We start from the raw sequence: 13597 nt of genomic DNA, 5'->3' as shown, positions 1-13597 counted from the left end.
GGATAAAGTAAATGTTTCTCAGAAACAAATGGACTGACAATGGGAAAGGGTTTTTCTTTTTATTCAAAAATCATGACTGTCACAATAAATTAACCATGCTTCAAACTGCAGGTGCTTGCGTCCCCTAGAAACCTGCAAATTATTTCAACCAGATGGAGAAACCGATGCAAGTCTCATTTCATATGCTATTGTCGTGCAAGACACTATAAAGGAACAGAAGGAAGACAGGGAATCGGGGCATTCCTTTGTCCTTTTTCATAGAAAACATAGATAGCCATTAATGGTGCTCTGGAGTGAGGATGTCTGCAAAGGATCTTATTTACAAAATACGACGTGTGCATCTTGTCCCTGGCTTGAACATTTTGACTAACTTATGTTGGGCGTCCACCTGGCACCCAAGCCCTGCACAAAAACGAATGGAAGTCTTGCACTGGTCATTGAGATGCAGCTCTGAAGTAACGACCCTGAATGAAGTCATTCAGCACAACAAAAACAATCGTTTGAGTACCTGGATCAAATGTTCTAAACACTAGCTCTGCTCGTTGTAAGTCCTGCCTCATAATTGCATGAAAGACAACCATGTTCTTGGCAATGTGATAAAGCAAGATGTGTACAAAGAGTAGTACATTTGATAATGAACTACTAATTAAGGGCAAGATTTAACTCTTGCTCACTGATTTGGCGCCATCCTCAATATTTGCAGATATAAATACATAAGGAATTGGCCTCACATTGAGACTTTGGGTTCTTGTTTTTCACCATACACTTAATGTGCTTCATGACTGGCAGTTTTAGGGGATTTCCACTTGTCTGAAATGTCTTGTTTTTCAAGTCTAAGGACTTGCCAATCCAGCATCACCACATAATTTGGCCTAATACACAAAGGCAATGTAAGAAAAAAGTATAACCCCAATATTTTTCTAATATACACACTTGATTTGTACAAAAACCTATTCATTAAATTGAGATGATTAATGCCATTGATATTTCCCAAAGGCCCAGAGAAAAATATTGGTTTGTCCATTTCTCAGACTTGTACAATGTAGATCCAAATTTTGGTGGTATTCAAGAACAGACTGTTTGCTGTGCATATTTAGAATTGTGGAGCTACGTGAAGTAGCAAGAACAAAAAAACCTCAAGACCAGCTGTTGTGACGGATGGGGACACTTCCGTGTAATAGAAGGCAATGGTGGAATGGTGCTCAGGAGGAGCTGCTATCATTCTGAGTGGGTTTCAGGATCCTCAGACCTGGCCCAGACTCAGTTGCTAATCAGGAGTTCTGTTGCTGTTTCCACGTCCCAAGACTTTGAAGATAATGCCGCTATTACTGCATTCTAAATGTGAGAGAGACATGGATTACACAATAAGAATAACCCAAAAAGTGTTTTTCAATTATACATTAAGGTGAGCTAGGTACTGGTAAATATACCACCACAGTAAGGAAACTGTACGAGAACAAAACATGTAATCAGTGACATTACCTTATCAAAACCCATGGCACAAAGTTTGTCTATTTTGAGTGTATAGTCAGGACTGGAGACTGGAGCGCCGCCATAGACGTGAGACCACAGCCTGGCAGTCTGTTTGAACATTTCTGGGTTTTGTTTGTACTATTGGGAGAAAAGAATGGAAAAAAAAAAAATCAAAGTTTAGGGAATGTTTTAGTTTAGTTTTTACCATGAAGGATAACGGTGTCAGACCTGATTTGCAACAACAGCATCTTGAGGATCATCTGGTTCTGCAGCTGCAAGTAGTGCCTGAAGTGACAACAACACCGTTCGAAGCGTCATGGCAGCTGCCCTGAGAACAATAATAGGAATAAAGGGTAAATCATACACAAAAGTGCAGTTGAGTGTAGAACTCGAATAAAGTATACTCACCACTGATCTTTTAAGATGTCCAAACATATAGCCCCCGTCACAGAACTGATATTAGGATGCCAGATCTTGGTAATGAATCGTACCTACAAATAATTGACATTTAATAAACAATAACAGCACAGAAATTGTAACGCAGTGTTTAAATAATTGTAATACCTTTGGTGGGTTAAAAGGATATGTTTCCGGTATTTTGATTTCTAGTTGAAACCTGCCTCCTAAAACAACAAGACAACAGTAGCTGTTAAGTAAAATCTACTAATTATAAATATACACACACCGGTAAATTAAATGGGAAAAGGAGGGTAATTTTGTTTTGACGGATAAGCACTACAAAGTCCCGTGTTCGGAGGGAATTTTGTTGGAAGAATGTGAGGAGGGTGAACACCGAGTCAAAGTGTTCATTATTCACAGGGAGGGGCTGAAAGTTGGACAAACTGTGGTTCCCGGGAGGCACATCATTACTATGTGTTTTGGGACTGTCCTGTGGAACAAAAATAGAACTACTTTCTACAATTTTTAAGTTTTATTTTTCAAAATGAATTTACAAACTGCAACTTCACAAATGTCAAATTATGACAAATATTTATCACTGGTTCAAGATCACCAAGCTAAGTCATAATGAATAGAACAGGAGAATATTTCATTATAGACTGAAGCTGTGGAAGGAGAAGATGATGGACAAGGGACATGTGAGATGATGGACAAGGGACATGTGAGATGATGGACATGGGACATGTGAGATGATGGACAAGGGACATGTGAGATGATGGACTGTGAGATGATGGACAAGGGACATGTGAGATGATGGACAAGGGACATGTGAGATGATGGACAAGGGACATGTGAGATGATGGACAAGGGTGAATGCAAAGGATGAAGTGACTGATACACGGGACTGTTATGGTTTGTACACGACAACTGTGCTGCAAATGTCTAAATGTGAACTGTGTCGTTTTTATTTATTATGAAAACATTGAATAGTCCATGATTAAAAGGACTAGACAAATAAAAGGTAACAAATGACAAAAGTACCTTCATAAGGTGTATCAGGAGGACCTGCGATCTCCCCTCTGAGCTCTGTGAAGTTCTCATCCACCAAGTCAACTTTGATCTGGTTTTTACTTGTCTAAAATGAACACAAAGAAACATTAGCAGAGGAAAAAGTTCATCACAGAAGCAAGTACTTTGTAATAACGTTCAATGTTTTCGTTGTAGGGCAACACTTGATGTTAGCAACAGTTAGCTAACGTCAACTGTTAGCTTGCTCATGCTAGAGTCCTTTAAGCGTTGATCACGTTCAGCCTGGAAGCAGCCTGTAAACTGTTCGTATACAGAATATTCACAACTACACACAAATGCAGTTTAAGATAACACTAGTTGTTGGTTAAACCTTGCTAGGGGATGCTAATAGAGAATATGGCAATGTCCAGTTACATAAATCTGACAGCGACTGTGTTTAACTGCTAAAATATTTCACAGATTTGGAAGTTGTCTGTTAGAAGTTGATATTACAGCTTAAGCCATGACCTACATTGTCATGATAAAAGGTTAAATAAGAGACAAAAGGCCTGGTAGTGTGACAGAGAAGTCCCCGGTGTTTCTTGAACACACCCTCCGCACAAACAGTAGTTTAGACTAAACAGAAGAGTCATCAGGCTAAGGCTAAAGTTGTGTTAGCAAAGGCCAGAGCTGCTGCTGGTGAGCTCTGCCTCTGCTACACCGTGTGTTACATAGCGCCAAGCACGACTCGACAACATCACATTCATTAAAAATATACAAACCTCTTCGCTTTTTAGGACTTCCTTAAACTCCCGTTTGATCCTTTGCACCGCGATGTTAGCCATGGCTGTGTTCGTGCCTCCGCCGCCGCTGCCTGCTCTCGGCTGCCTGCCCTCGCTCGCTCTCGGTGTGTCTAATCTTCCGCCGTGGGTCCGTGTGTGGGGCTCAGAACAGTCTGATCCTCGTCCACGCTCTGCTGTACCAGAGGTTGAGCTCCGTGTGGTCCGTGTGTGAGCGGGACAAGTCCAGAACATGCGGTGAACGGTGCGGTGACGAGAACTTTCACAGAGATAATAAAGAACCTCCGCACTGTTCTTTCACTTCAGCGCCGCTGTGGTCAAAGCGACCATATAATATACACACTTTACTATAGTGTGACACCATATGTACATCATGGACTCAATGTTTTTCAACCAACAAATCTGTTTTTATTGTTACCAATAAGTATGAAGGGAGGGAAGTATACGGTTTATATAAGGTTGTATTTCTACTGACTGATGAAGGGTACATGTGAAGAGTATTTGATACTTTACTGTTCGAAGTTGGATCTCATCTGGTTATGAATCTGAACCCTTTTTTTTCTTCACAAGAACTTTAGTTTATTTAAAATGTATGTTGAGTCGTGGTTTCTTCATAGTGAAAGTGTTGATCAAAGTCGATAGATGGACGGTTACGCTCCTGTGCAGATGTTGTTGTTGTTGTTGTTGTTGTTGTTGTTGTTGTTTTATGGCGGTTGGCATCCGAGTGTTGCATTACCGCCAGACTTTATTCCAGATGCAAACATAGATTATGGTATGTTTGTTTACTATCGTCGCAGTACAGTCGTGCTCCTTTGTAATTGGCTCAAAACCTTGTCCTTACATGTCCTTAACCAATGAGGACACGGGGGCGGAGCTTTGAGCCGGACGTTCACGTGGCCAAGTCAAATCGTGAAAATAGCTTTTCTGTCTCATTGTTGGATAATGACTATTTAAACGTCTTAGTCTTATTGAGAACCGTTTGGTTTTAAGGTCATGACAGGTATACAATGCCTACAACAATGTCGGAATTGCATTATTCTAATTGTATAACTAATCTTACTTGTAGCAAAGTATATTGGTTAACAACATTCCATTTCTCTTTTTCTGTCCACCAATGGGGTGTTCTCTGTTTCCAGCCTGTATCCAATCATAATAGCTCCTCCTTATTTTCAGACACAACTAAAGAGTAGAGCAGGGCGAAGAAGTTTTAAATTACTTCCTGGGCCTCCTCTTGTACTGTTGTTTTGTTTTCAAGCTTACATTTGGAGTAAAATGGCGGAGGGCGGATTTGATCCATGTGAATGCATATGCAGTCATGAACATGCCATGAGACGGCTTCTCAACCTGGTAAGTGAGACAGATAAAGCCAATGTTGTTTAGGATTGTACTGGAGGCAAGCCAGCACATCCTGGTTCCTGTTCACGGCTTATTAAACCAATCTAAACAGTGAATCTGATACTTTTGTAAAGGAACATACTGTTCCTGATATACTGAGTCATCACAATGGTTTTAGACATATTTACCTTGAATTTGGGTTTGTTGTACATTACAGTACAGTACAGTTAACAGGAGGAACTTGCTTTATAAAAAGATTTCTTATTATATCTGGAAAAAAGATACAAAAACACTATTCTTTGAAGAAAGGTTGAATAGTTTTGAATATACAGGGTTTATTAATCAATAACTAACTACATTTAACACAGTGTAATGTTGTAATTTCTCTTGTTTTCAGCTCCGACAGTCTCAGTCCTTCTGCACAGACAACGAGTGCCCTCAGGAATGTATGCACTTTTCTTGCTGTTATTTAGCACTAAAGAAGTTTAATTTTGAAATACTAAATGTAGAATTTGTATTTTCAGTACCAGGTCCCAGTGGATTTACTGGCCAGAACGACTTCACCTTGCAGATGGTCTTCATTGGATGGATTGTACTGGCACTGGTGCTGTTTCTGATACGACCAACGAGTCTAAGAGGTTCTCCACCTACAAACAAATCCATCGGACCCTCCAATGTAAGTACAGATTTAACTATCTCACTATTATCATATGTTGTAAATGAATGTGTATTGGATATTCAATAAAAAGTTAACTCTTTCTCCTTTTGTTTAGAGTGGTAACCGAGAACCTCCGATGCCACCACTAGATTAGCATTGACTCCATAAACTGAAATGCTTCACATTTTAAAGTTAGCTGGGAACTGTAATCATCTCCTTCAGCTTTTTTTTTAAAGAGAGATAAGATTGTTGTTTGAACATTGTTACTGAGACAACTCTAGGGGTCATTACACTCCCATGTGCCAATATATACTGCCAACATACTTTAGATATTATTTTTTGTGTTCAACTTTTAATCAACTTTGGGACTCAAGCTTTGATGCTCACACATGAGCCATATTTTACGGACAAACTTAAAATGAAGGATAAAACCACAGGCTAGAAGTTGAGCTTGGAGTTGAGGTGGAGCATTTTTAAACATTTTATTATTCCTATTTGGGAACGCCCTGCTCACGTTCCCTCTCTGGGCTTGGACCGTCATGAGACAGGTAGTTTTACTCTACTGATGATGTGTAATTGCAAAAACACATCATTGTTATTTATTATTTTATTATTATTTTGAATTGTATACTCTTTAGATATTTAAGTTACTGAACTGGGACCCGTATAAGCATTTACTAATCTCACTTTTTAAAAACATTTTACATTCAACATGTAGCTCATACTGCTGATTGTGAATTACTTGACACGATGAAATAAATGTTATACAGTTACACAATGCAGAGAAGGAAGATCTTATTAAAAAAGCTTAATACAAAAATAAAGTTTATTGGTTGTGCAAATATGGGCTAGTGTAATAAGGCACTTTTCAAAACGAATGGGACTTTCTACTTTCGCACTTTAATTACACTAATCCTCAGGGTTTAAAAGAAAAAAGAAAAAACTTGTTGAACTACTATTAAAATCTGTTCAATGCAGTGGTTTTACATTCTTGCTTTCTTGTACTATTTTCACGTTGTATTTCGCCTACTGTATTTGAAAATAAACACAATTCAACACTTGTGTGGTTTAAAGTTGTATCATGCATGTTTCTGAGTTTCTTTTATGAGCTGAGCAGTGAAAGAACATGTGTACTGCCGGTTACATCCTGAGGGTGGCGGTAATGCGCATTTGAGTCGCTTCATCGAGCGCCATGACACGCAAAGAAAAAGTGTTTCCCTGGGTTACTTCAAACAAAAAGGAGACCGACATGGATCTATGACATGAATCTTTTAAAATATCAGCTATAGCCTCGTGTACTGCGTATTCAAACACTATTGGGCCATATTAACACATTTTGCATAAGAAGGTAACGGTTGTAAGTGATCGTAGCCGGTGTTAGCTTGTGGTGGCTAACGGGGACAGCTCGTAATGTCCACTCGGTTCAAACTGCGAAGATGACAAATCAGGAGTTAGGCACGCTAGCTTACTCTAAAAGTCCCAAGACGTCATCAAGAACAAAATTTCAGGTACATTTCATTACTTTCCTTCATCTTCACATTTTCAGGTTTCGTGTGATTTGTTTTGTTTTTGACCGGATTTTTGACTATACAAAGCTGTTATAATTGTAGGAAGAACTTCAGGCTGCTGTGTCCTCCCGGGCAAACAGAGTCATCATGGATCAATATTCAGACGACTTCGATAATGACGAGGATGGTAAGTTTTCAGACAAACAGACAAATAAATACATCCAAAGATAAGCGAATTGTAATCAGTGCGTTATTATGCTGTTGCAGAATTTTTAAATGAACTTCTTAATTCAAGAAAAAAGAAAGCCAATGCATTCAAGGCAAGGAGAGCCAAAACGGTCAACTTTGAGTTTTCTGATGATGAGGACAAGCCTGTAACATCAAAAAGAGTCTCATTTTTGAAAACTCAAAGGACACCTCCTGCAGACAGCCCCACAGATGAGAAGAATAATGACAAACCTGATGAAAGTGGCGACCGCAGCTCATTTTCCTCACAGCACCTCACACAAAGTGACCAGTCTTCTGAGAAAATAAGTGACATGGATTCAAGTCATTCTCAAGACACACAAGAGACCACAAACAGATCTGTATCACCACCATCGGGGGACGCTTTGCAGGACATGCCTCCACTTTTACCGTCCCATCTCTGTGAGAACACCACAGTGGCTGAAAGTGAGACTCTTTTTTTTCTTATTTAAATGGAAGGTGTGGCATATTGCATTTGTTTGAATGTTTGAACTGTTATAGAAAAGGAACTGCCCATCCCCAAACCAAGGCAGAGGGTTATGGCTGTGACGAATCTCCCACAAGACGTGAATATGTCGTTTGCATCAACAACTAGTGAGCCATCAAATCAACACAACACTTCCGGGTTCAGTCCAAATGTGGGTCTCACTTACTGTGTCAAATGATTATTATTGTTTAACTACTACTACTAAAAATTTAATAATGACATGTCTTATTGCAGTTTTCTGAGGGGACTCCTGCAGCTCTAGGTAGCACAAGTCAGTCCTTGTCTAGCACGGGCGAACATTCAGTGCTCACAAAGTCTACAACGGATTCAGGATCCAAAAGTAACAAATCCAATATTCTATTGCACTGTTAAGGACTTGTTGACCATTTTTTCTTTCTTTTTAGATGTTCATAATCCAGAAGATGCAGAGAATCATTTTCTTTCATCTGAAGAACTTACCATAAGTCAACCATCACCGACAAGGGTATGCTTCTACTTAATCAGATGATATATATTTGTGTGTTATATTTAAGATATGTTTATAATTTACAGGAAGACTCTGTGAATCAAGCAGATTGTTCTACTAATCTTGGCTGTCCCATCTCAGACGACACACTCGATACACTGTAAATATCCCTTCATAACAATATATAATTTTTCAGTTATTTAATTAAAATAATATAAACTATTTTCAGAAGAAATTCGGGTTCCCGTGCTAAAGGCTCCCGGGGTGGGAGTGCAAAGACAGTGGAGTCAAAGTATTTGGGGTCCCTCCGAATTCTGGATCGCACCTTTTCTCTTCAGGACACTGAACCACAAGCAGATTCACTTCGTGCTGCTGTTTATCAGGTCATTCCTGCTGTCATATGTACTGTACTGCTATTAGAAAGGCACTAGTATTTAACTTACACTAGTATATTTGCTATTGTAAAGTTAGTCAAGCATTTACTTGCTTTAAAAAAAAAAAGATTGTTGCATTCTAATTTATTTGACACGTTGTGATTTTTTATTTTTTGCATTAACAGGAATGGGTTAAGAAGAAGAAAGTGAGTTTGAAACAAAGTATGGAAATGAAGAAGAAAGAGGAAACTATAAAAGAAAAAAAGAAAAAGGTATAAGACCGTTAATATAAGTTCATATAAGTCATGATATTTAATTTGAATGAACTGGAATACTACAACCACAGGATCAAGAAGCTAAAAGGGAAGACGCTGTTGCCTCCTATGAAGCGTGGAAAGAAAAGAAATTAGAAAGTATCAAAGCAAAGAGCAAAGAGCAACGGGAACAGATTAGAAAGGAACAACGAGCACGAGAAGAGATAGAAGAAAAAAGACAGACTTCCAAACAGGTGAAAACTACAGTTTATTCTCAAGTCAAACAAGGGATAAAAATGTTCTTGTATTTTAGCTATTTGAAAAATGGAAACATGAGCACGATCTTCTCCTCAAGGAAAAATACATAAAAGCAAGAAAAGATGAAACTGAACTAAAGTTACAAGAACAAGAAAAGGAAGAGGAAAGAAAACAAGCAAATGTTTCAGCCTTTTCCGAGTGGTGTGTTGCATGTTGTTATTCTAGACTGAGTTTGAACAATCACATTGAATGGAGGCTATTTGATACTATTGAAATCATGCACAATGTCATCTATTTAAGGAACAAGAAAAAGAAAAACACCCTTCAGGAAAGAGCCGTGGCTAAATGTAAAGAACTCGGAGATACCAGTGATGCTGAACGCAATTTAAAAGAACAGAAAGATAAAATGGCCTTAGACATGTATGAGAGTTGGCTGGTGAGTAGAATGACAGTTATGTCCTGTGCTATGGCTTTTCCCTTGTGTCAAGATTTTACTGTGAGCCCTGTTTTAATTTGCAGACGAGGAAGATTCTAGAAACGAAACGACATAAAGAAGAAAGGTGGTTTCAAGAGATACTTCACGATGGCAACAGTCCGCCGCCGTGGAGCCCCCCAAACAAAACAATACCACGAGGGAAATGACTCATCACTCTTTATGCTGTTGTCACTGTGTAGATTTATTGAATTGTTACTGTTTTATATTATTTATTCAGGCAGACTATTGGAAAAAACTAAATTGCTTGTATGTTACATAAAATTCATACACATCTCATTTATATATGTTGGTCTTATTAGTAGGGCTGGGCAGCGATTTTGCAAGAAAGAAAAAAAACATACTGAGGATTTACCCCGTGTTGTGCCTTTTTGAATTTAAATATGATGTAGTCCAAATAATAACAATAGGCTCAGTATTGCTTGATTACTTTCCTAATGTCTACATTTATATTAGATGTTATTTTTAGGATTGCAATAGAGATGCACCGATTCCAAAATTCTTGGCCGATACCGATTTCCGGTTTTTAAGGAGGTCTGACCTGCCAAAACCGATTTTTCTGATACCGATTTTCTATCTAGCTACTGATTTTCCCACAAACTACCCAGTATTATATGAAAAAAGTTGCATGTATACAGGACACACGTTTTATAATATAAAATAAAATAAATAACTATATATAAAAATAATATATAAATACAGAACTATATACTAACTAATATGGCCTGGAGAAGAGTGGGGGACACAGAGGAAAAAGGAGTCCATTTCTCCTGCAGAAGATGCAGCTCCAATGGTTCCAGATTGAAATCAAATGAACTATTTTCATATAGTAATTTATACATTTGTAATTTTACACATTCTTTTGAATGAGCTGGAACCCTCTGCAGGAGAGGAAGCAGATGGAACATGAGGAGGGTCAGTCCCAGAGCGCTGCCAGCACCTCCCTCTCAAAGCTGGAGGACTCTGGCTCCAGGTCCTCTTCCTCGTGGGCCTACAAAAAAAACACACATTGCAATTTAGATGACACAGGCTAAAAATCAAATTGTAATCCAACCAAATGCTTTTACACACCTGTGGGTGCAGCAGAAGGGCCAGCATCCCTTGAAGGAGCAGGAGCAGCAGGGGCAACAGGGGCAGGGGCAGGAGCAACAGGAGCAGGAGCAACAGGAGCAGGAGCAACAGGAGCAGGAGCAGCAGGGGCAGGAGCAACAGGGAGGGCTGAAGGAAAATCCAGATCTTAAAGAACATTGTACAGCAGTTATATTTGAGCCCAGTACATTTACTGCAATATTATTCAAACTTTTACGATTATAATACAGTATATTAAATGGGGCACATTTGTGTTGCATCAGCTATTTGATAACTTCACACTCTCACTAGAAGCACAATGAGCTGAGCACTATAGATTCTAGTGCACAGCTCATTGTGTGAACATTTCTTTGAGGCTGTGGGACAATTAAATAGTCCTGACATTAGATTGCAGTCACTCATTTCGCTGTTCGAGTCAGTAATTTAAGTTTTGTATATACGTAATGTGATCTCAAATGCATCAAAGTACTTTTTTAAAGTCTCATTTCAGGTGGCTGAGATCTCTTGTTAGCATTAGCTCGTAGCCTACAACAACAACAACAACTAACTCTTCAGACAGCCCTGCTGCTTCTTCTGGCTCCTTCATGTGTCCTTACTCTTCTGCAGATTCCTCTGAATAAACACATTAACTCGTCAAACACAAATCAGAGCAAATTATTTGGACCGCATCAACTATCAACACGTAGATTTTAATCGTCTCAAAGTTATAATAACTTACCCCACAGTCCAGTCTCCTCTGATCCTCCTCCAGGCTCGCTCCTTCTTGTGTTCCACCAAAGTTGAACAAACCTGAACTTTTCTGCCACGAACGATTTTAACGCTTTGAAGCTTACGCCTGTCAAAGCTTTTGTCTAGAGCGGAAAACACCGCGGTGAAGTTAGTTTCACGTTGGACGTTGGATATTCGCCTCCGCAACTAGAGCGGGAGCTTCCTCTGAGTGTGCCCCGCCTGCAGTAGCTCGACACAGGGAGCTGCGCGCTGAAGTGCCGCTTGGTGCGCCAGTTAGGAACCGTCTCTAAAGTACCGTTTGTTATCTTAAAAAATATAAACATATTTATAAAAAAAAACAACAACATTGAGCATGAATCCAAGTTGCTAATCCTAAATGTCATAGTCCTTTTGGGCTAAAAAATTAACCCTTTGTAGATTTTTAAAGAATATTTTTAGTCAAAAAACAATGATTCTTTTCAATAGCTCCTAAATGAGCGAACCTAGATAGTAAACGTTAAGTGATTATAGTAGTTTGAGTCTCCAGGTACAACGCACACCTTTTACTTTTTCAAATTAACCCTTTGTAGATTTTTAAGGAATATTTTTCGTCAAAAAACAAGGATTCTTTTCAATAGCTCCTAAGTTAGCAAACCTAGAAAGTCAAACCCAAGTGATTATAGTAGTTGTGGTCTCCAGGTATCACGCACACCTTTTACTTTTTCAATTTAACCCTTTGTAGATTTTTAAGGAATCATTTTCATCAAAAAACAAGGATTCTTTTCAATAGCTCCTAAGTTAGCAAACCTAGATAGTAAAAGCTAAGTGATTATAGTAGTTGTGGTCTCCAGGTATCACGCACACCTTTTACTTTTTCAAATTAACCCTTTGTAGATTTTTAAGGAATATTTTTAGTCAAAAAACAAGGATTCTTTTCAATAGCTCCTAAATCAGCTAGCCTAGATAGTAAAAGCTAAGTGATTATAGTAGTTGTGGTCTCCAGGTATCACGCACACCTTTTACTTTTTCAAATTTACTCTTTGTAGATTTTTAAGGAATATTTTTCGTCAAAAATCAAGGATTCTTTTCAATAGCTCCTAAGTTAGCAAACCTAGATGGTAAAAGCTAAGTGATTATAGTAGTTTGAGTCTCCAGGTATCACGCACACCTTTTACTTTTTCAAATTAACCCTTTATAGATTTCTAAGGAATATTTTTCGTCTAAAATCAAGGAATCTTTTCAATAGCTCCTAAATCAGCTAGCCTAGATAGTAAAAGCTAAGTGATTATAGTAGTTGTGGTCTCCAGGTATCACGCACACCTTTTACTTTTTCAAATTAACCCTTTGTTGATTTTTAAGGAATATTTTTCATCAAAAAACAAGGATTCTTTTCAATAGCTCCTAAATCAGCTAGCCTAGATAGTAAAAGCTAAGTGATTATAGTAGTTGTGGTCTCCAGGTATCACGCACACCTTTTACTTTTTCAATTTAACCCTTTGTAGATTTTTAAGGAATATTTTTCATCAAAAAACAAGGATTCTTTTCAATAGCTCCTAAGTTAGCAAACCTAGATAGTAAAAGCTAAGTGATTATAGTAGTTTGAGTCTTAAGTTGCCTTTTACTTAAATCAGGTTCTGTCTCCATGAATCATAATATAATATCATCTTGCAATCAACATTATTTCCAATGCACAAATCACATACAGGTGAGTATTCACAATTTTAACATAAGTTTACTGATTTCCTTTGAATTGGTGGAAATTTACCAATTTATTTCAGGAATATACCTACATTTTATACGTGCTACTGTATGTTACAGGTTGTATACACTGCATAATTTTAGCAGAGATAAATTCTCTGCCATGGATAAAATTGAACTGCATTTGCTATGACGCAACATTTGAAGAAAACAGCCAAAAAATTTCTGACCAGGACCTCCACAGGTAATGCACTATATTTGTTCCTAAAAGTGACATATCACAAATTAGGTCATTAATTCTTTTCCATTCTCTCTTTCTCAATTCTTTTATCAGCAATTACAG

At 38.2% G+C, this 13597-nt stretch overlaps 3 protein-coding genes across 4 annotated transcripts; 2 read left to right on the top strand and 1 right to left on the bottom strand.

Moving 5' to 3' along the window:
* Positions 1-45: 45 nt before the first annotated feature.
* Positions 46-3864, bottom strand: ube2kb (ubiquitin-conjugating enzyme E2Kb (UBC1 homolog, yeast)). The gene is made up of 7 exons (XM_072463093.1): positions 3663-3864; positions 2914-3007; positions 2038-2096; positions 1882-1964; positions 1702-1801; positions 1483-1611; positions 46-1335 (listed from the first exon to the last, which is right to left on the bottom strand). Exons 1-7 carry the CDS (start codon positions 3723-3725, stop codon positions 1261-1263), a joined length of 603 nt encoding a protein of 200 aa, XP_072319194.1. The 5' UTR covers positions 3726-3864; the 3' UTR covers positions 46-1260.
* Positions 3865-4763: 899 nt separating this feature from the next.
* smim14 (small integral membrane protein 14) lies at positions 4764-6138 on the top strand. Its single transcript, XM_072462981.1, has 4 exons — positions 4764-5027; positions 5413-5461; positions 5540-5691; positions 5789-6138. Exons 1-4 carry the CDS (start codon positions 4953-4955, stop codon positions 5825-5827), a joined length of 315 nt encoding a protein of 104 aa, XP_072319082.1. The 5' UTR covers positions 4764-4952; the 3' UTR covers positions 5828-6138.
* A 682-nt stretch (positions 6139-6820) lies between these two features.
* map9 (microtubule-associated protein 9) lies at positions 6821-10043 on the top strand. 2 transcript variants are annotated; one of them, XM_072463549.1, is made up of 13 exons: positions 6821-7181; positions 7284-7368; positions 7449-7853; positions 7929-8065; positions 8149-8254; positions 8319-8398; positions 8467-8540; positions 8613-8763; positions 8940-9026; positions 9101-9262; positions 9322-9467; positions 9567-9702; positions 9786-10043. In XM_072463549.1, the coding sequence occupies exons 1-13, from the start codon at positions 7110-7112 to the stop codon at positions 9906-9908; spliced, it is 1764 nt and encodes a 587-aa protein (XP_072319650.1). In that variant the 5' UTR covers positions 6821-7109; the 3' UTR covers positions 9909-10043. The 2 variants fall into 2 exon arrangements, with proteins under 2 accessions (XP_072319650.1, XP_072319649.1); XM_072463548.1 differs by having other exon boundaries at positions 6822-7181; positions 8610-8763.
* The last annotated feature ends 3554 nt before the right edge of the window (positions 10044-13597 follow it).

Source organism: Eucyclogobius newberryi, unplaced genomic scaffold, assembly GCF_026437365.1.
Source record: "Eucyclogobius newberryi isolate DKJ021-1_F unplaced genomic scaffold, fEucNew1.0.hap1 SCAF_4, whole genome shotgun sequence".
Classification (NCBI taxonomy): Eukaryota; Metazoa; Chordata; class Actinopteri; order Gobiiformes; family Gobiidae; genus Eucyclogobius; species Eucyclogobius newberryi.
This window is presented reverse-complemented; position numbering and strand designations above follow the sequence as displayed.